The sequence below is a fragment of the Sphaerodactylus townsendi genome, linkage group LG01 (genome assembly GCF_021028975.2).
Source record: "Sphaerodactylus townsendi isolate TG3544 linkage group LG01, MPM_Stown_v2.3, whole genome shotgun sequence".
Classification (NCBI taxonomy): Eukaryota; Metazoa; Chordata; class Lepidosauria; order Squamata; family Sphaerodactylidae; genus Sphaerodactylus; species Sphaerodactylus townsendi.
The window spans coordinates 29,881,893-29,901,243 of NC_059425.1; the positions used below are offsets into that span (position 1 = coordinate 29,881,893).

Consider the following 19,351-nt stretch of genomic DNA (forward strand, 5'->3'; position numbering starts at 1 on the left):
AATGAGATGCCAAGGAAGATGCAAGTGAAAACAGGTTGGGAACCACTGATATAGAGGAAGGGCCCCCTGCAGTTTCCTTTTCAATTATGCGTCAGCACTTTTTAAATACTAAAAACCCCTTTCATGAGACTTGGGTTCAGTTCTCCCACCTTCGCCACAGATTCGTGGAAGGGTGGTGGTGGTTAATTTTGTATAAGGTCTGAACCCTTATTGATTATCCTTCTCCCCCAGTTCCAGCAAAGCAATCCTGGCTCACCATGCAGGGCTGTTGTCAAGAAGTGATGAGCTGCGAAAAAACAAGAACCTCTACAGACGAAAGCACATTTTATGACCTCATTTTACAGATGGAGAAGTGCAACGGAGAAACAGTGGTGGCTTGCCGGGTATTTTCCAGCAGGCGGTGGCGGCTTTCGGGCTGATCCCGCAGGGATGCGAGGAAACCCAACAAGGAGCTCGGCGGCCACTGTAAAAACTAACTTCGGGATGTGAAGGAACAGCCTGGTTTTTCCGTGCGTGGAACGGGGGCGCCCCCTGGCGGCGCACCTGAGCTCCGCACTTTGTCAAGACAGACTCTTCGGCTGCGGCTCCAGACCTTTCGCTCCGCGACGGGGGGCGGCGGACGACGAGGAGGAGGAGCCAGCCTATAAAAGGGGCTTGTCGCCGGCCACTGCGCCAAGGCTCGTCCGGGTGAAGAAGGACCGGAGCGACACCGAGGTGGGGTGGAGATGCTGAGTTTGCGTTGCAAGGCTGGGGGAACGAGGGTGCTGCTGTCTCTGGGCTTGTTCTCCATCTTCCATCCCCGCTGGATCTTCTTGGTCCCTTTTCATGCAAGAGCGCAATCAAGCGCCGGGTATTTGAGCCCCAGGCTGCAGAGCACAGGGGTGGGAGTGGGAAAGCTCTGCCTTTGCAAAAGCGACTCGTGTCAGGGCATGTTCCCACGCACGCAAAAGGGGAGGGAGCGAAAAGTGGGGCATGGCGCAGTTCTCCTCTCTCCAGCAAACGAAAGCTGGGAAAGGGGTCGAGGAAACCCAGCAGGCCACCGTTTCTGCTCCGCTTGGGGATGAAGAAGCCGCCGCGGTTTTCCCAGGCATAAATAGAACCGGGCGGGCCCGGTGGGAAGAAGGCTGGGCCGTGGACCAGGTTTCGGAGTGGGTGTGTTGGAGAGGGAGCTGTGGGAAAAGATGGACCCGGTCCAGCCTGAGCTGGAGCAGTCGGGGTGCTGGAAGCCTGGGGGGAATGTTGTGTTGCCTAGTGGTTACATTTGCCCGGGTTGTTCTTTACCAGATGCTCGAACGTGCTTAGGTTCGGAGGAACTGGGAGCCGAGGTCTGTTGGGCTTGCTGTAATTCACTGCAGGGAGGCGTGTGGAGTTACACGCAAGCTAGATCCTTGCAAGAAGGACTCCTGGCTCCTGGTTTGTATATACAAAAGCAATGTTTCCGGGGGTGAGTGGGTGGGTTGCAGTGTTCTGTTTGCCTTTAGCGCTTTATTTACTTCAGCGCAGGAATAGAGTGCATGTTCAAGCCCTGGTCTTTTTCTGCAATCAGAGGCTCTTCCTGCTGCACATCCCTGACCACACTTTGAGATGAAGTGGCCCAGGTTCAAACTGTGCATTTAACATTTGGCCATTATGGTGCGGACTGTTGCTGCTGTCAGGTCTTTGAAATCCCACCTAACAATAATGCTGACTGTGGTTCTGGAGTGGTTCGCTGGTCCTCAGAATCGGTGGCGCATCTGTGTCTTTTCTTTCTGCTGGTTTTGTCATCTTTGTAAGCAGATTTGACCCCTGTAGTGTTAACAGGAACCCACAATTATGACTGAGTTCCAAATGGATAGCGTCAAGCTTTCTTACAAGATCACCAGTTTCTCTCTACAACCCCCCTGTGAAGTTCTATTGCCAAAGAATGTTGGCTTCCAGATTTGCAGAAGAACAGTCTTTGGTGTCATGTTTGTGTTCATTTATTCTGTTGTGTTGAGGCAGATCTCTGTGTCACATGGTAATGGTAGGGCCTTATTGACAGATAATGGTGTACATTACAGTGGAGGGTGAATGGGTGAAGAAGCCCTGATGGTATGAAATGTGAAGCAATTTGAAAATCGAAGGCTTTCACGGCCACATTCAGCTGGTTGTTGTGGGTTTTCTGTGCTGTGTGGCCGTAGTCTGGTAGATCTTGTTCCTAACGTTTCGCCTGCATCTGTGGCTGCCACAGATGCAGGCAAAATGTTAGGAATAAGATCTACCAGACCACGGCCACACAGCATGGAAAACCCACAACAACCAATTTGAAAGTCCCTTGCTGGGAATTCTAGGACCAGTTTCTGTATAACGAATGGACGAGGCCCTGAAGCTAGAACAATCCTGTCGGTATGGGGTATGTAGCAATTTGCATTTTCTTTGATCTTGCTTTGAACTGGACTTGCCTGAATAGCTGCTACACATGAGTGCTCAAAGAGCAGGAAGAAGGAGATGCCAGGTTCAGGGGCTATAGGAAATTGGTTTGACATATTCTGATGGAATGTGGGACTCTGGTTTATTATTAGTACATTCAGTGTTTTTTGTTTGGAACACCTGTGGCAAAAGGTTTATTTTCCAGAAAGGCTATAAACCTTATCTAAGCTTGCAGGAATTGCTAGCATGTTCTTGGACCTTTCCTATGAGCTTATGATGCTTGCTTTAAAAATTCTGTGAGAAAAACTCTGTAACGTTCATATAATTGGTTTTTAAAAAAAAATGTTTTGGCCATCAGTCGTATCCCACTTATGGTGACCCTGGAGGGCTTGCAAAGCAAGAGATTATCAGAGATGGGTTGCCATTGCTTGACTTTGGTAGCAACCCTAGACTTCTTTAATGGTCTCCCATCCAAATACTAACCAGGGTCAACCCTGCTTAGCTTTCAAGTGCTGACAAGATTGGACTGGTCAAGGCTCCCTAGATCAGGAAATTAACATCCTCCCCCATCCTCCTCCAATATGTACCCATAGCAACTTGCCTGAACTTTAGGGCTGATGAATAAGATTGAATTGAATTGAATTTTTAATTTCTATACGGGACCTACATCTTCTAAGTAACATCCATAGCAACTTGCAGGAGGGTTTAGGGGAGAGTTGTTGCCCCCCATCGTATGAAACGCTTTTCTGCGAGTGAGATTGGTGCTGTCCTTCTCGACCTACTCGAGGAAGCTGAAAATGCAGGACCACCTTTCAGTGATTGAACTGAATTGATTGTTATCCTCTGACATCTTTTGTGTTTGTTTTGTAGTTCTATTTTGTGTTTGTTTTGTAGTGCTATTAATACAGTTTTGTGTGAGTGTTTTATATGAATCGTCAGCTGTCTTGATTTCTTCATTCAGAAGAAAGGGACCATATATATTGGTCAAAGGAATATTGCAAAAAAAACCCCAAAACCTCAACCCGTTTTTCTTACCTGAACGAAGCAACTTGCCTGTGGCTAAACAGACAGCAATCCTTTGGCACAAACTGCATGAGTCAGACTGGAGGGTTTAGCCCGTGTCATTCCAAGGGCTGTGTTATGGTAGATGTTTTGAAGCTGTGAGGAAAAGAAGGAGACCGTTCCAAAACAAAACAAAGGGAAAGAAAGAAACAATCCAGAGGGAAACAATTTCCCCTGAAAGAAGCTGCTTGTGAAAAGCTAAGGGATTGTAAAAAGTATTAAACAACTTGTTCCACCTCTCCACCATTTCTTTCTTTGCCTTTAATCTGAAGCTATGCCTGCACCACAACATTGTGCAAGTGTTTTGCTTCCTTTTTTTGGCAGGAAGCCCTTTCTGCACTGAAGTCTTGACACTGCTACATCCTATCAGGTGAGCCTGGCACTCTTGAAAGTACACGATGGGGCCCGACACAGAATTCATGGCTTGGATGCTGGTTAGACTGTCTCATGGATGCATGGACTTCCACCCGTGGAGTTCAGCTCCCCTGCCTCCTCTCTTCCCGTGGCAGCCCAAAATACTCCCTGAAGTCCTGTTTCTGGACAGAAAGAACTGCCTGCTTGAGCTCGTTGACAGCTGCCAATATTTCTGGACAGCAGGAGAAAGCTGACCACTGAAAATTGGGAGTGGAGGAACCTGCAGAGCTTCAGCCTGTGTCTTAATCTGTCAGTTCTCTGCAAGTGTGAAAGGGAAGGGATGTGCCTGTGATTCAAAATGAAGAAGTATTGAAGATCATGGGGGCGGTAATGTAGGGATTCCCACTGCTTTTCACACAAATAGGAACAATCTTGACCTCCTCCCCAACTGGCACCTTATCTCTAGGAGCCACTGAGCTTGTTCCAGCATTCCCGTGTCTCTTTTGTTTCCCAGGCTAGGCAGAAGGGCACGTTTCCAACTTTGCTGGCTTTCCACAGTCTCCTCTCTCTGTCCTTCAGCTTCTGTTGAGTCAGTTGATGCTTTGCTGGGCCAGGGAAATGACGAGAGACAAAGCAGGCGCTGGCATGCCTTTCGGCCAGACCGCTTTCCTTCTGATGTGCATGATGCAACCTTGGCGTTTGTTATGCTGTGCTTGGTAGAGGGCACATGTTTCACCAGCTGGTTCGGAGCTGCTTTGCAAATTGGCTGGTTTCACATGAGGAGTCCTGGGACTGTGTCCCACAATCCCTTGCAAGATGCCGGAAGATACTGATGAGGAACACAGAACATCCCAGGGCAGAGCAACGATGTATCTTGGCCGTGGGTGTGAGGAAGGCAGCTCTATAATAAGGGGTCAAAAGGTAGCATTTGGAAACAGGAAAATTATCTGCAGAAGGTGTCGCTAACCACAGAGGTGGAGTCTGAATAGTCCTGACTAGATTGAGCTTGTCAGAGCTTGGAAGCCAAGCAAAGTTGGCCATGGTTGGATGGGAGTCCACCAACGAAGACCAGGATTGCTATGCAGGGAAAGGCCGTGGCAAACCACCTCTATTCACCTCTTGCCTTGACAGCCCCACAAAGAGTCATCAGAAGTTGGTTGCGAGTTGATGGCTCATTGTTGTAGTGAACTAGAGAGAAGGAGGGGAGTTAGCAGAAGTGGCTTCCCCCTTAGTGTGTGGCTGCAAGTGGAGACCCGTGTTGCTCAAGAAGCTAAATCTGCCTATTGGTCTCCTAGCCTAGAATTTTCTTCATCTGACTCAGCAGTTCTCCAGTGCTTAAGGCAAAGCTCTTTCAGTCAGAACTAGTGGAAACTGAACCTGGGACCTTTCACAGGCAAAGCACATGTATTGACCGTAGCTTTCCCCCTCGACAGTGTTTATCCTGGTCCCATTTGACTTCTTTGTGTGTTTGTTTCTTTCACTAGAGAGGGCCCTTACCAGCTTTTGCATAAATATGCAGTTGATGATTTAAAATAATATTTGTTTGTGACATTTAATGTAGTGACTCTTAACCTTTAGCTTGCCTTGTGGCGATTTGCAATTTTAAAAATTGGGATTTGAGCCAGATAGTTTTTCTTAAAGTGAGACTTCTGTTCCGGGCACGTTATTCCCCAGTGCTCCCCCCCGCCTCCAGTCAAAGTGAAATGTGGAATAGTACAGTGTAGCCTGAGTAACAACTTCTCTGATAGTGTGTATGCATGTGACTGCAAGTCAGGGAAATTGGTACTTGGAAGGGAGACCTCCAAGGAAGTCTCTGCAGAGGAAGGCAATGACAAACCACCTCTACTTTTATCAGCTGCCTTGAAAAACCCACGAGGGTCACTATGGGTCCACTGTGACTTGGCGGCAGTTTACACACATACATTCAAAGAACAACCTTTTATCATTGGAAAAGTGCACATTCTGCACACATCCACCTTCACATTCTAGCATGTGTCCCACCTTCTGTTAGAGGATGTTCCTCTAAAAAACCTTCCTTCAACTTCAGTGGCCCTTTCACATAACACTTATTCAGTGGAAGGTTATGACATTTGCCACAACCATTGGGACTGAGTTTGCTGTTGCAGTAGCAGTATGGAATGTGCTACATGATCAACTCTTATTGAGCAGTGCTTGTGACATCACTAGCAGCACAGCTGTCCTGGTCAAACCCCTACTCTACCCTTTTTGTGTACGCTTGCAAAAAGTTTAGAAAAACAGTCTGGCAAGGCCTTCCATGTTCCTTCTAACTGGATCCTTAAAAAGGTAGAAGGACCCTGTGGCTGCTCCAAGTCCACTTGGTGACACATCCCTACTCCTTGCTCCCCAAGGGTGCCGATTGTAAACTGGGTACCCACCAACTGCCACCACCAATGGCTTTTTGAAGTGTCTTCTCCCAGATGGAGTCATACATCTGACACTCCATACCTAAGTTGCTCTTTAGAGGCCCTGCCTAGCTGCCTTGCCTCCTACCATGCTTCTGCAAACAAGTGTGAGGCTAGGAAGGCTGGCCAAGTCCCGTATCAGTTGTTGTGTCCCACAAGGAGGGTTTCAGAATCCCCTGAGGTGGGCAGCTCTCGGGGCTTCTGGCAGGGCTTACTGCTGAAACTTCACCCACCCATTCTCTTGCTAGCATTCGACCACCCATTCTCCCAGATGATTTCATTGCTAGAGCCATTGCAGAAGGGGCCGTGAGCATTGGCAGGGAGAGGGCTCACAAGTGGGTAGGGGAAGAAGACACACAGGTGAGTGGAAGGCATGCAGGTGGGTGGAAAAGAAGCAGGGGTATTGCAGGCCTGGGGGAGCAGAGGAAAGCCCAGAGATCTCTGTGCCTGGGGGCCTGCAAAACCAGCCCATGTCTCTGCATAAGACACTTCCAAGATGATTTCTTTGACAACCTCGTGTGCTTATTTTCCTTTCCGTGTGTGGATCTTGGCATCCTGGCTGGCTGGCTGGCTTGTGCTCAGCTATTCCTGGGGTTGGGCTCTTCCTATCGCCAGCGTGAGAGGAAGCCACACAAACCCTGACCGCTTTCAAGTGTGTGTTTGGAGGAGCACCAGGAGACTTTTTGGCCACTGTGAAATGTTTGTGCCCACTGTTGCAAAACAGAGGCTTTGACACTCCCACCCCCCACCCCCCCGGCACCCCCACAAGCAACCCAGTACTGTGATGTTGAACTCCTGGTTCCAACAAACCCACTCTTGAATCTCAATAAATGAAGTTAGGTTTGCAGACTGTGAACATTTCATGAACAATAATCCAGAATTCAAGTGTCTTCTCCTTTCTTTTCTTTTTCGGCTGGGCAGATTAAATAGACTTTGAGCCTCTCGTGTTACGTATTTGACGTGATTTGTTTGTAACGTGAAACAGGAATCAACAGAGAGGTCTTTGCAACTTGAATTAACACTCTGGCTGATGTGGGTTTTTCAATTTGGGTTATGAAGTAATATAATGAAAAACTGCCCATGTCTGAAAATGCCCCATGAGGCTGTGGGAAGTTTATTTATGTACTTAAACTTTATTAGTTACCTTTCTAACAAATTAATTAAGTGAATGTCCTGGAGAGCTACCTGCCCTGGAAAGCAGGAAGAATTTGTATGCTGCACACAGGTACCTCTCCTCCAGGTTCTAGAGAGCTGCTAAATATCAGTTTGTTTAAAAGGGGGAGCAGAGACGTAGCTGGGCCAAACTGCGCTTGGTGGGCAGTCTATATTTTCTTCCCCTGTAAGCGTGACACCCCCCCCGTGGCACCTTTCCACCGTATGGATTCCTTGTTCTCTCTTTTCCCAGAATTTTTTTCAGGGTGAAAAAAAGGCCTATTCACAATTCAGGCTTAAAAATGGCCTGATGGGAACTATACTTCCCAGGAGACCTTGTGAGCCCCAAGGTCTCCTGGGAACTGTAGCTCCTTAGGCTGTTTTTAGCCTGTACTGTGAACTGACTTTTTTTTCACCCTGAAAAAGTTCTAGGAAAAGGAAAGGAACTAAGGTCAGTGTGGGGCGGGGGCGCTGTGGGGGGAGGGGCCTGGGAAGGGGGAGGGGTTGGGGGGAATATTGCACCCCCACGTGACCCAAAACCATGCGCCCGGTGCGTGGCGCCCCCCTGCCCCTTGGTAGCCCTGCCTCTGAGGGGGAGCAATCTTTTTTCCTTTTCAGCTTATGCACACAGCATCCCCATAACAGTGACATGCAGCCATCCTCTCTCTTGGTCAGAGTGTCCATATGACTTCTGATAAGAAACATACTCCTTTTGATCTGAGGAAATGGCTCTAATCTGGCTGCTCCCAAACATTCAAAGCTCTGCATGGTTACAAGAACTGTAGGTGTAGGTTGGGGGAGGCAGGAACATAGCAGAAGGGAGCTGATGTGCTCACTTCTCCTGGAAGTGGTTGGTGCTGTCCAGAGCTGTATAGAGAAATGTATTTCTGTATAGATGCCAAGACCTCTTTTGTGCTTTTCCCAAAGGAAAGTGGGTCATTCAATGTCCTACTGCTTGGAAGAACCACATAATAGGGGCATCCCTCCCCTCAAAACTGAGGCTTGTTGTAATTCAACCTTATTTGATTGGGCTGTTTTTTTAATTTCTATTGCTTTTTTTCCTGCAGGATTCTGGGAATTTTTTCTGGAGGCAAGATGACCCTGACTTTCCTGCTCCCCCTTCTGGGGCTTTTCCTCTGTGGGGAGAGGGGCTTTTGCCTTGTTCCTCCCAACAAACTGCAACGTAAGTAGGGGTGGGTGTTACTCTCCATTCATGGCTACTGGCACAGTGTGTTGCTACAGTCTGTGGATGCACATAGAGGTATGTGTGTGTCTGTGCATCAGAATGCCAGTTAGACAATATAAGGGAGAGGAGTTGCAATCAAGTTAGGTTCTGGATGAACCTCGATTTAAGTCTTGCATCCGTTTCCAGATTTTATTTTAATCGTGGAAACTTGGTGCAATTAGCTTGCTTAGACTCATCCTGGGTATGTAATAGGTGCAAACAATCTGTGCTGACCACAAAAACACCCACATCTGCCAGATGTGCTTTAGCTATGAGGGCACTGTTTCCTAACCAGACACCTGCATCATGAAGTCACTTCCCAGAGCAGTGAGTCATGGGCAGCTTGTGGCTGGCTAGCAGAAAATTTTGCTTGACCAGTCACAATAGTCTGCAGACACTGCCAGATTGCGCAACAGGGTTGGCAATCCAGTAGGCTGGACAGAGGTTAACTTCTGTCTTTTTGGAGCAGTAAAACTCAAGGACGCTGTGTTGTCGAAGGCTTTCGTGGCTGGAATCAACTGGCTGTTGTGGTTTTTGTGGGCTGTGTGGCTTTTTAATCAGTTTGCCTTTTTAATCAGATGTTCTTAAAACAGCAAACGATTTAAGGGGAGTGCTTAAAAAACAGATCTGCATTGGCGAGTGAGTATGTGTGGTCCTGGATGTGATCTTTAGTCTGTCCCTTGAATTGTGGAATATGTCTACAGCTAGCTCAGTATCTCATCTAATGTAGCCATCAAAGACACACGTGTTAAGGTTTCAGTAAAATGCAAACGAGCCAATTTGGTTAAATTCCTTAACAGTTATAAAGTCATCAGAGAGAAATTCCTGAAGCAGGTTTTGATGGTAACCAATGAATTTGCCAAAGTAACTTTCTTCAAAATGTTGTAGGCAGTAGTAGGTGACTGAGGACTATTTGCCTAGTTCGAGGGTTGCACATGTAGCCCATTAGCACACATGCAACCCCTCATTGGGGCAAATGATGCCCCCCTGGACCATTTCAGGTATGGGGAAAACATGGTGGGGGGAGGATGACATCACTTTACTCCCTGTGCCATGGATCTAATCCAGATTGGGGCCCAAGGTGCTTGGAAACCCAGGCCCTTGTACTCCTGACATCCGGCTGCTGGTACCAAAGTCAGGTTTGGAGAATTCCAATGCTGCCTTGTAGACTGTAGCATGCAGTATGGACCTTTTTGGAGTGGTCACTGAATAAAATCTTGGTAAGGGGCTGCCCCTGAAAGATTTATTCAGTTTCCAATACTAGACCTGTCGGACACTGTTGTAAAATACACAAACAGTGTCTGAAAGGAATGGTCAGCCCTCTTTGTCTTCATTATAAATGACTTTTTGGTACCATTTTAGCACTACAAAACCTTCAGTATAGAAATCTTGTATTGTGTGAAGTGGTTCCTAGAGGGATAGTACGGTGGAGATAACTAAAATAAACAAAGTCTTCCCTTTTCCCTACCCCAGAAATGTCTGAAACGGGGAGCAAGTACATTGACAGGGAGGTGGAGAATGCCATTAGTGGAGTCAAACAGATGAAAACTCTCATGGATGAAACAAACAGTGACCATCAGAAGATGCTGAACACCTTGGAAGACACGAAAAAGAAGAAAGAGGTTTGTGTTGGTATGAGGGCCCACAAGCTTGGGAACCAAAATATTTTCCCCTCCAAAATGTCTCTCTCTGAGGGCCACAGTCCTGTTTAATGTTTATTAGTAATCTCAGAACACACATTGGCTGAGATCCTTACACATAAAAAGAGTAGAAACAGGACAGATGGCTTTAGACGCATGTTTAGATATGGTGTGGTTATTCTAGCTGATGTTAAGTGACAGTCAGAATCAAGGGGTGTATATAATTGAGTAGAATGGCGAAACCCATTCTAGTCCAGGTTTTTATGACAAAGTGGCTGGATTTTTGAAAAAACTGCGATGCTTTTATGGTTGCTTAAGAGTATGCCAAATTTGAGATGGCAAGCAAAGTATCCTTCCCCTGTATTGTTGAAGGCTTTCACGGCAAGATTCAACTGGTTGTAGTGGGTTTTCCGGGCTGTGTGTCCGTGGTCTGGTCGATCTTGTTCCTAACGTTTCGCCTGCATCTGTGGCTGGCATCTTCAGAGGTGTATCATAGAGAGAAGTGTGTCACTGTGTTACACTGTGTGTTACACTGTGTAACAGACTTCTCTCTGTGATACACCACTGAAGATGCCAGCCACAGATGCAGGCGAAATGTTAGGAACAAGATCTACCGGACCATGGCCACACAGTCTGGAAAACCCACCACAACCAGTATCCTTCCCCTCTCCTCAAATTAAGCCTTGTCTAGGTGTGGCTGCTAACTCCTATATGGTAGCCCAATCCAGAGGGGGTGGGGATTCCCCTCTGGAGGCAGCGTGGGCCTGTGCTAGCAGAAATGCCTTTCCTGGGGCACTTACTATGCCAAAGGGGCAAATCCTCTGGTGTCTGGCTGTGGCGCCCATCTTTGCAGTGTGGTGGGGGCATTCCCGGGGATAGAGCCAATGTTGGTTGGCTTCCACCGTGGGGTTTGGCACCAGTTGTGCTCCGGCCCTGCACTTATGCCACCATTTTGGGTGATGTAAGTGCATAGGGCTCCATTGGGGGAGTCCCAGTGGCGAGGAGGATTTTTTGAGTTTCTTCCTTTCCTGCGCTGCTGGGGAAGCTTGCTGGAGGCTGTGCAGCACTGCTTCCATCACACCAACCCCGCCTGTGCCAGACATCAGTATTGGGCTGTCAGAGTGCCTCTTGAGGGCTCCCTCCCTCCCTTTCTCCAAGAATACTCCAGTTGGTGAGAAGACAGGCACTATATTGGAATCATTTTTTGTTAATGTTTGAGATAATTTCTTTCAAATGCTTTGTTAGGCTTCTCCCAGCTTTAAACAGTGGGGAAACTAGCATGTGACCCTTCCATCAGTTGAGGATTTTCCTTGTGAAAAGAGAAGCAATCTCTGGAGAGTTGTAGAGTTTCTGGGCCGTATGGCCGGCCGTGTTCCTGTAGCATTTTCTCCTGACATTTTGCCTGCATCTGTGGCTGGCATCTTCAGAGGATCAGCCAGCCACAGATGCTGGCGAAATGTCAGGCAGTAGGTAATCCAACTGGAACGTGGCTATGTACAGCTCCTGGTATTTCCTCAATGTTCCCAGTGATTCTGGCTGTGAAAGCCTTCGACAATACACACAAACAATCTCCTTCATCTCTTTCAACTTCTGATATGATCTTGCCTATGAAGGCCCCTTGATGTGTTTCAGAGGAATTGACTTCCTGGTTTTGTCTGCAGGAGGCTCTCCTCCTCGCCAAGGAGACCGAGCAGAAGCTGACTGCAAAGCAGGAGGTTTGCAACGAGACCATGTTGGCCCTTTGGGAAGAGTGCAAGCCGTGCCTGAAGCAGACCTGCATGAGATTCTACTCTAGGACGTGCCACAGCGGTGCCGGCCTGGTTGGCAGGCAGGTGAGTTGGCCAGTTAAGTGTTGCCAGAAGATGCACTTGGATGTGTGGTGGAAAAGTGTGGGATGCTCAATCTGTGCTGATCCAAGTGTTTTGTAAGAGTGTGGGGTAAAGATGTTTCATGTTCTCCTGGAAGAAATCTGTGTTCTGGTGGTCCTGCCTTAGAGAAAGAAATGATTCCATCTGCATTTTATCTGTAGCTATGGGTGTGGGGAGCATTAGAGGCTAGCAGTGCTTTTCTTGGAGAATGTGAGGTGAAGACTGTCCTCAGGCTATGCTAATGAGTGGCCAAAACCTTGGGTGAGAGACTGATTCACTCATGGACCATCAGCATGTCTGTCCATTGCCTCAGGGGCTTGCAAAGCCAGGCATGCTTACCTTACTCTATCAAAATAATTTCATCAGCAAATGCAAGTCTTCCTGAGTGCAAAATCTAATTATTATCTAACAGCCAGGTGAGCTGTTTACATTTGCTCACCTTCTATCTTACCAGCCTGCCCCAGGCATGGGGGAAGAAGAAGAGTTTGGATTTATATCCCCCCTTTCTCTCCTGTAAAGAGACTCAAAGGGGATTACAATCTCCTTTCCCTTCCACCCTCACAACAAACACCCTGTGAGGTGGGTGGGGCTGAGAGAGCTCCAAAGAACTGTGACTAGCCTAAGGTCTCCCAGCTGGCATGTGTGGGAGTACACAAGCTAATTTGGTTCACCACATAACCCTCCACAGAGCAAGTGGCAGAGCGGGGAATCAAACCCAGTCCTCCAGATTAGAATGCACCTGCTCTTAACCACTATACCAGGCTGACAGCATTGGTGTAGTGACAGCACTTTCCACCCCCATGTGCTATTGAGAACTGTGTCATGAGACAGTGTGGACTCCTGTTACTCTGTTTTGATGCCAAGAACCTGACCTTGTTCCTTGCAGCTGGAGGAGCTTCTGAACCACACTTCTCCTTTCTCCATCTGGGTGAACGGAGAGCGTGTTGATTCCCTGATGGATCAGACTGAAGAGCAAGACCGGAGATTGCATGACCTGGAGGAACGCTACGGCGTGATGGCGGATGGCGTGGATGACCTTTTCCAAGAGAGCAGGCAGGCCTCTGGGCGTCTCCCCCCCTCCTCCGGTTTCTTCCCAAGTAACTTTTGGAATCCTTTCAGTGGCATCGGTTTCCCTTTTACTCGGTCCAGAGTTGCCAGAAACGTCCACTCTTTCTTTCCAAGCCGTCTTTTCCCCACTGAGGACTTCTCCCAGCTTTTCCGGCCATTGCTTGAAGCTTTTGAGCATGATCCGTGGCTGGGGGGAAACCACGGAAGTTGGCTGGATAGATTCCCGACAGGTAAGGATCAGGGGAGGGGCCATGGTTTAGTGGTAGAACATCTGCTTGGCATGCAGAATGACCCAGGTTAAATCCCTAACATCACCAGTCGAAAGTACCCGGCAGCAGGTGATGTGAAAGAACTCTTCCTGTGACCCTGTAGAGCCACTACCAATCTGAGAAGGCAGCAGTGATCATGACGGACTGATTATCTGACTCAGTCTAAGGCAGTTTCCTGAGTGCACTGAACTGAGCTTGCCTTAACCGTTTGAATGCCCTGCCTTACCCGGTCCTATTTTTTGCATTTTTATTCTACCCTTGCCAGATATGGTTCTCTCCATCTCCATTTTTATAGCAATCCTGTGAGGTATGCCAGGCAAAGGCGAGAACAACAGGCCCAAAGTCACCTCGAGGGCTTCATGAGATTGAACATGAGTCCCCTCAGTCTTAGCTGGTACCTTTAACCGCTGTTCCACACTGTCCATCCCTTCCATGTGGGTTTTGCTATGGAAATGCTTACCAGAATATTAGAGCTTGATGCATAGGAATTTGTTCTAGGGAAAAGAGCAGTAGTCTGTTCCATTTCCATAATTTGACACACATTCAACAAGATTATTCTTCAGACTGGGGAGACTTGGTTCAGTGAATGGAGCATTGCTAGTGATCCTTTGTGTCGAATCCTTGGTTTTCTGGTCATTGCCTCATAAGCTTACCTTACTTTATAAGAAGGGCATGGGAAGAGCGGTATAGTGGTTAAGAAAGTTGGACTAGGATCTAGGAGACCCAGGTTTGAATCCCTACGCGTGCCATGGAAGCTTGTTGGGTGACCTTCGGCCAGCCACATTCTCTCAGCCTTACCAACTTGGCAGGGTTGTTGTGAGGATAAAATGCAGGTGAGGAAAATGATGTAAGCTGCTCCGAGTCCTTGTGGAGGAGAAAGGGGGAGTATAAATGGATTAATTAAAACTCTTATTTACCTATAAGATGATCTTGCAAGATAGGTTAGTATTCCGTGTTGCAGATGCCTGTCAGCAACTTGCACAAGTCCAATTAGTGAGTTTGTAATAAAGGTCTGATTTTATTCGAGGGTTTTCCTGACTCCCTCTTGTCTAATGATAACAAATGGAACTCTCTTTTTAAAAATCTGCTTTTGTTATTCCGCCCATGATATCTGAGGAAGTGGTTCCTGTATTCTAATTGTGAAGGTAAACAGAAACAGATTTATGCCATTTAGTGCCTTCTAGATTCCAGCAGTTGCTGCCAGATGTTCACAGGAAGCTGACAAGCAGGGCAGGAAAGCAGTAGCTCTACCCCAATATTAATCCCCAGCACTTGGTATTTAGAGAGATACTTCCCCTGAATATAGAGGCTCTAGTTTTATCATATGAAGGCTGAAATGTTAAACTGGAGGCTTGAATGAAGCAACGCACTCAAAATGCTAAGATCAAGTTTCACTACTGATCCTCATGACTTAAACGTATCTAGTAGGGCTGGAGGCTGTTAACCTTCAAGTGATGCTCCCTTGCCCCTTTCAGAGGCACGCAATTTCAGCAATGACCGCATGGTGTGTCGTGAGATCCGACGAAATTCTTCAGGCTGCCTGAGGATGAAGGGGAAGTGTGAGAAATGTCAAGCAATCTTGGATGTGGGTAAGTGTGGGAAGGTGTTATGCTTTGCTATAGGAAAAATGGCACCCAAAGTGTTAAATGCCAGGGATCTCTACTCTCCTGCATTGCATCTGGTCGTCCTCATTCTCTGTATCTCTCTTTTTCTAAGTGACTGGTGGCATTGACTAAGTGACTGGGCCCACTTAGGGGTTCTGCCCAACAGTTGAATACCAGCATTTTCCTGCATTTGGCTAGACTGCTACAGAAGTGAACCATGGATGGTATGGTTTTGCTGTGGCTCTCCAAAGCTGCCAGATTAGGGTGATTTTCTAAGTGAATAAAAGTTTGCAAAGATACCCTCTGAACCAAATTCCACAAGGGAGAGTCCTGGTAACTTATTTTGAATGTCTGATTGACTGATGGAATATGCTGCCACAGGAAATGGTGATGGCCACTAACCTAATCCTTAACTTAAATAGCTTTAAAGGGGGCTTGGCCAGATTTATGAAGTCGATCTATGGCTACCAATCTTGATCCTCCTTGATCTGAGATTGCAAATGCCTTAGCAGACCAGGTGCTCGGGAGCAACAGCCGCAGAAGGCCATTGCTTTCACATCCTGCATGTGAGCTCTCAAAGGCATCTGGGGGGCACTGCGAGTAGCAGAGTCCTGGACTAGATGGACTCTGGTCTGATCCAGCAAGGCTCCTTCTTATGTTCTTATGGTGGTAATCACTTAAAAGCAAGCAGGCTTACCTTCAGCTGGCCTCTTGTTTAGGGTTGCCAGTTCTTTTATGCACAATAATGCTAGCATGCCAGTGTGACATATATCTGGACTATCAGTCTTTGCAGAAGGGCCAATAACCCAATTTAAATGGGAGGACTTGCCCTGGGCGATTCTGCATGTTATTTTGTCTTTTTGAACGAGCTCAGCATAGCATTTCATTTAAACTGGGCCAGAGTTTCTCTGTTCCTGCAACCTCACAATGGGGAGCTGGCATTCATTTGGGGTAATTTTGCTCCCTGACGCGATGAATACATCATTAGAATTTAGAGTTCAAGGCTTCAAAGATAAGAGCGTTGGGATTAGTTTTGGAGAGTGACTATGTTGATCTGCGGTAGAAGAAATAGACTCAAATACCTGAGAATCTGATACCTGACAAAGGCAGCTTTGACTGTCAAAAGCTTATAACCCAATGATTTCATTGGCCTCTAAGGTGCAAGTGGACTCAAATCTGGTTTTGCTTTGGGATTGATCCTAAGACCACTCTCTCTCTCTCTCTTGATTTTCCCCATTACACACAGATTGCTCCCAGACAGATCCAGATCAGAGCCGGCTCAGGGAGCGCTTTGAGGATGCTCTGCGAAGGGCTGAACAGTTCAGCCGGACGTATGACAATCTCTTCAAGACCTTCCAAGAGGGAATGTTCAACACCACAAGTCTTCTTGATCAACTCAATTCCCAATTTGGGTGGGTCTCTCGCTTAGCCAACCTCACTCGGAGCAACAACAGACCTCTGCGTGTCAGCACGGTGAGTCCCACTGTGTAGACATTTGTGTGTCGACGTGCTTTCACGCTAATCTGTATGCTGTGCCTCGTTCTGGTCTGGGCGAATTCAAGTAGGGGGCATGGATGTTGATGTTTCCAGGTTCAGTCTTTGGCATATTACATTTTTCAGAAGGGATTTTAATAGTATTGTTGAAGGCCTTCATGGCCTTAATCAACTGGCTGTTGTGGTTTTCCAGGCTGTGTGGCTGTAGTCTGGTAGTTTTTGCTCCTAATGTTTCGCCCGCATTTCTTTTCAGAGGTATGTCATGGTGAGATGTGTTTCTCTCCATGGCACTCAGTGGCACTCGCTGTGACATACCTCTGGAGATGCCCGCCATAGATGCGGGCAAAACATTGAAGCAGAAGCTACCAGGTCATGGCCACAGAGCTTGGAAAACCGACAACAGCCAGATTTTAACAGTGCAGGGAAAAGCTGATGCCATTTGTACTAACATTATGGTACTAGAGAGGTACCACTGTATATGGCACGGTGCTCTTCTGCTGGAATGGGACACAAAAGCTGAAATACTTAACACAGGCAAGTTATGACAAAACACCCGTTTATCTCTTGCCTTGAAAACTCTGTAAGGTCTCTATAAGGTGCCTGTAGCTGGACAGCACTTTTCACCAGCTATTATGCTTTTGTACCATGAAGGACATGAACAGCAATGAACATTTGTTTTGCTTTCTTGTTTTTAGAGGCTGGGAAGTGAACTTAAGCATGTGTTTTGTCCAGGGTCAACTAGTGAGTCTGTAGCAAGGCTGGAATGCCCTTAGATGGATTCTGTTAAACGCAATGTGTTGTCTGTATCGCACCTTCTTGCCCACAATCAGAAAAGATGGCTTGCTTGTTTCTGTATCAGCACTGGTTTTCCAGATGAATGACTTGTGCTTAATAGCCAGCGGCTTTCCTCTCTTGAAGGTTCTTTCCAAATCCTCCAATCCAGAGGACCCATCCAAACCATCTGACACTGAGGTGACCATCCAGCTCTTTGATTCCGAGCCTCAGCATCTGACTGTGCCAGGAAGCATTCCTTGGGAAGATCCCAAGTTCATGGAAATAGTGGCAGAAGAGGCACTGCGCCATTTCAAAGACACTGAAGTGTGAGTACGTCACTGAGTGAGATTCTGGGTGTGGTGGAGTGGGACTGAACCTGGAGGTTAACTGTTTAGCAGCAGTGCATTGTGGGAGGTTCATCTGGTACAGCTATGGCCAAGTTCATGTTGAGATGAACAGCCAGTGTCTGAAATGTACCATTTCAGATGGCAGGTAACAGCTTGCATGACTGAATAATCTCTCATGTAAAAAAGAACGACCCCTGTATGTGGGGAAACTGGAACATTGGGAAGGCAGCTAAGACTGAATCCTGATGTTTCGTTTCCGGTGGAGCGATTGTTAGTCTAAAGCTGTCAGTTATATGGAGCCCAGCTTGCAATTTGAAGTGGTTCAGTCTGGATACAGTTTTATTTATTGATTTGTGAGATTTATAGACCACTCTCCCCCATCAAAACAGGCTCAGAGTGGTTTCTCCTACAGATTATTTCACAATAAAACACTACATACATTCATCCAATCTAATCTTATGGCACCCTTCTCTTACACATAAATCTGGTGAGGAAGGAACTAATTAGAAGCCTTGTTGAGCAAAATAATAGACATGTCGAAACATCTCCACTAAATACTGGCTAGAAAAGGTCCTAAAATCATGATGTGAAAAGTCGTCGTCCCCCTTCATTTTGTTACATCTGGCTTAATGAAGAATTCTAGAGATCTTGAAAGCTTGTGTTCTGCTATGTGTCAGTGAGGTTGGTCTTCATAAAAGGTAATTGGCTTTTTGGATTTTGCCCCATGAAAAGCCTCTTTTCAGGGCATCAAGAGATGATACAGCAAGAAAGGAACCTCCTCCAGATATTGGATTTCAAAAGTGTTGTCCCTTCACTGGAAATGAGAACTGAAAAGGCAAAAGAAAGTTCTCTCTTTTCCTCTATATTTGCTTGTGACCTGGAACAATGCTTACCAAAGGGCTGTGCTCCATAGAATCACACAGAAATATCCATTTTTCCCCCTTAGTATGATATAATCTGCTCCTCATAAAAGCGTTTTCCTTCTTTCCACTAGGCTGTAGCTGTTTCTGCTGCTTGGATCTTTGGCAAAGACAAAGGAGACAAAGAAGCCATAGCCTCCTGCCATTCCTGCCTTCCCGCCTCGTAGCTGTCCTAGCGCCACAGCAGAGCTGCACCCACCAAATCCCATCTGTTTGCACTTGGTAGTTCATACACTGTGTCGCCTGCCCTACTTCTGCTGCTGGGTCTTGGCTGACCCGAATCTGAAATAAAAGATTTAGGCCTGACATTGAACACTGGCATGTCTAGATTCAGTTTTCTTGAGATTTAAAAGTGAATTCGTAAGCATTGGCTTTCATGGCCAGAATCTGCTGGCTGTTGGGAATTTTGGGGGCTGTGTGGTTGTGGTCTTGTAGTCTTTGCTTCTTTCGCCCAGATCTATGGCTGGCATCTTCAGAGGCATGTCATAGCGAGATCTGTTTCTCTCTGTGGAACAGTGTGGAGCGATTGTGTGGTATGGAGAAGAATTAGGACTAATAAAAGGAAACACTTCTTCACGCAACGTGTGATTGGTGTTTGGAATATGCTGCCACAGGAGGTGGTGATGGCCACTAACCTGGATAGATTTAAAAGGGGCTTGGACAGATTTATGGAGGAGAAGTCGATTTATGGCTACCAATCTTGATCCTCTTTGATCTGAGATTGCAAATGCCTTAACAGACCAGGTGATCGGGAGCAACAGCC

The 19,351-nt window shown here is 47.0% G+C and overlaps 1 protein-coding gene across 4 annotated transcripts; it reads left to right on the top strand.

Moving 5' to 3' along the window:
• The first annotated feature begins 565 nt into the window (after positions 1-565).
• Positions 566-18,901, top strand: CLU (clusterin). Of its 4 annotated transcripts, none has more exons than XM_048516553.1 (10): positions 621-714; positions 3,775-3,820; positions 8,447-8,562; positions 10,078-10,226; positions 11,906-12,076; positions 12,999-13,410; positions 14,925-15,038; positions 16,300-16,526; positions 17,466-17,647; positions 18,663-18,901. In XM_048516553.1, exons 3-10 carry the CDS (start codon positions 8,475-8,477, stop codon positions 18,667-18,669), a joined length of 1,350 nt encoding a protein of 449 aa, XP_048372510.1. In that variant the 5' UTR covers positions 621-714; positions 3,775-3,820; positions 8,447-8,474; the 3' UTR covers positions 18,670-18,901. The 4 variants fall into 4 exon arrangements, with proteins under 4 accessions (XP_048372502.1, XP_048372510.1, XP_048372518.1 ...); XM_048516539.1 differs by lacking the exon at positions 621-714 and adding an exon at positions 1,167-1,413; XM_048516545.1 differs by lacking the exon at positions 3,775-3,820 and having other exon boundaries at positions 566-714.
• Positions 18,902-19,351: the final 450 nt, after the last annotated feature.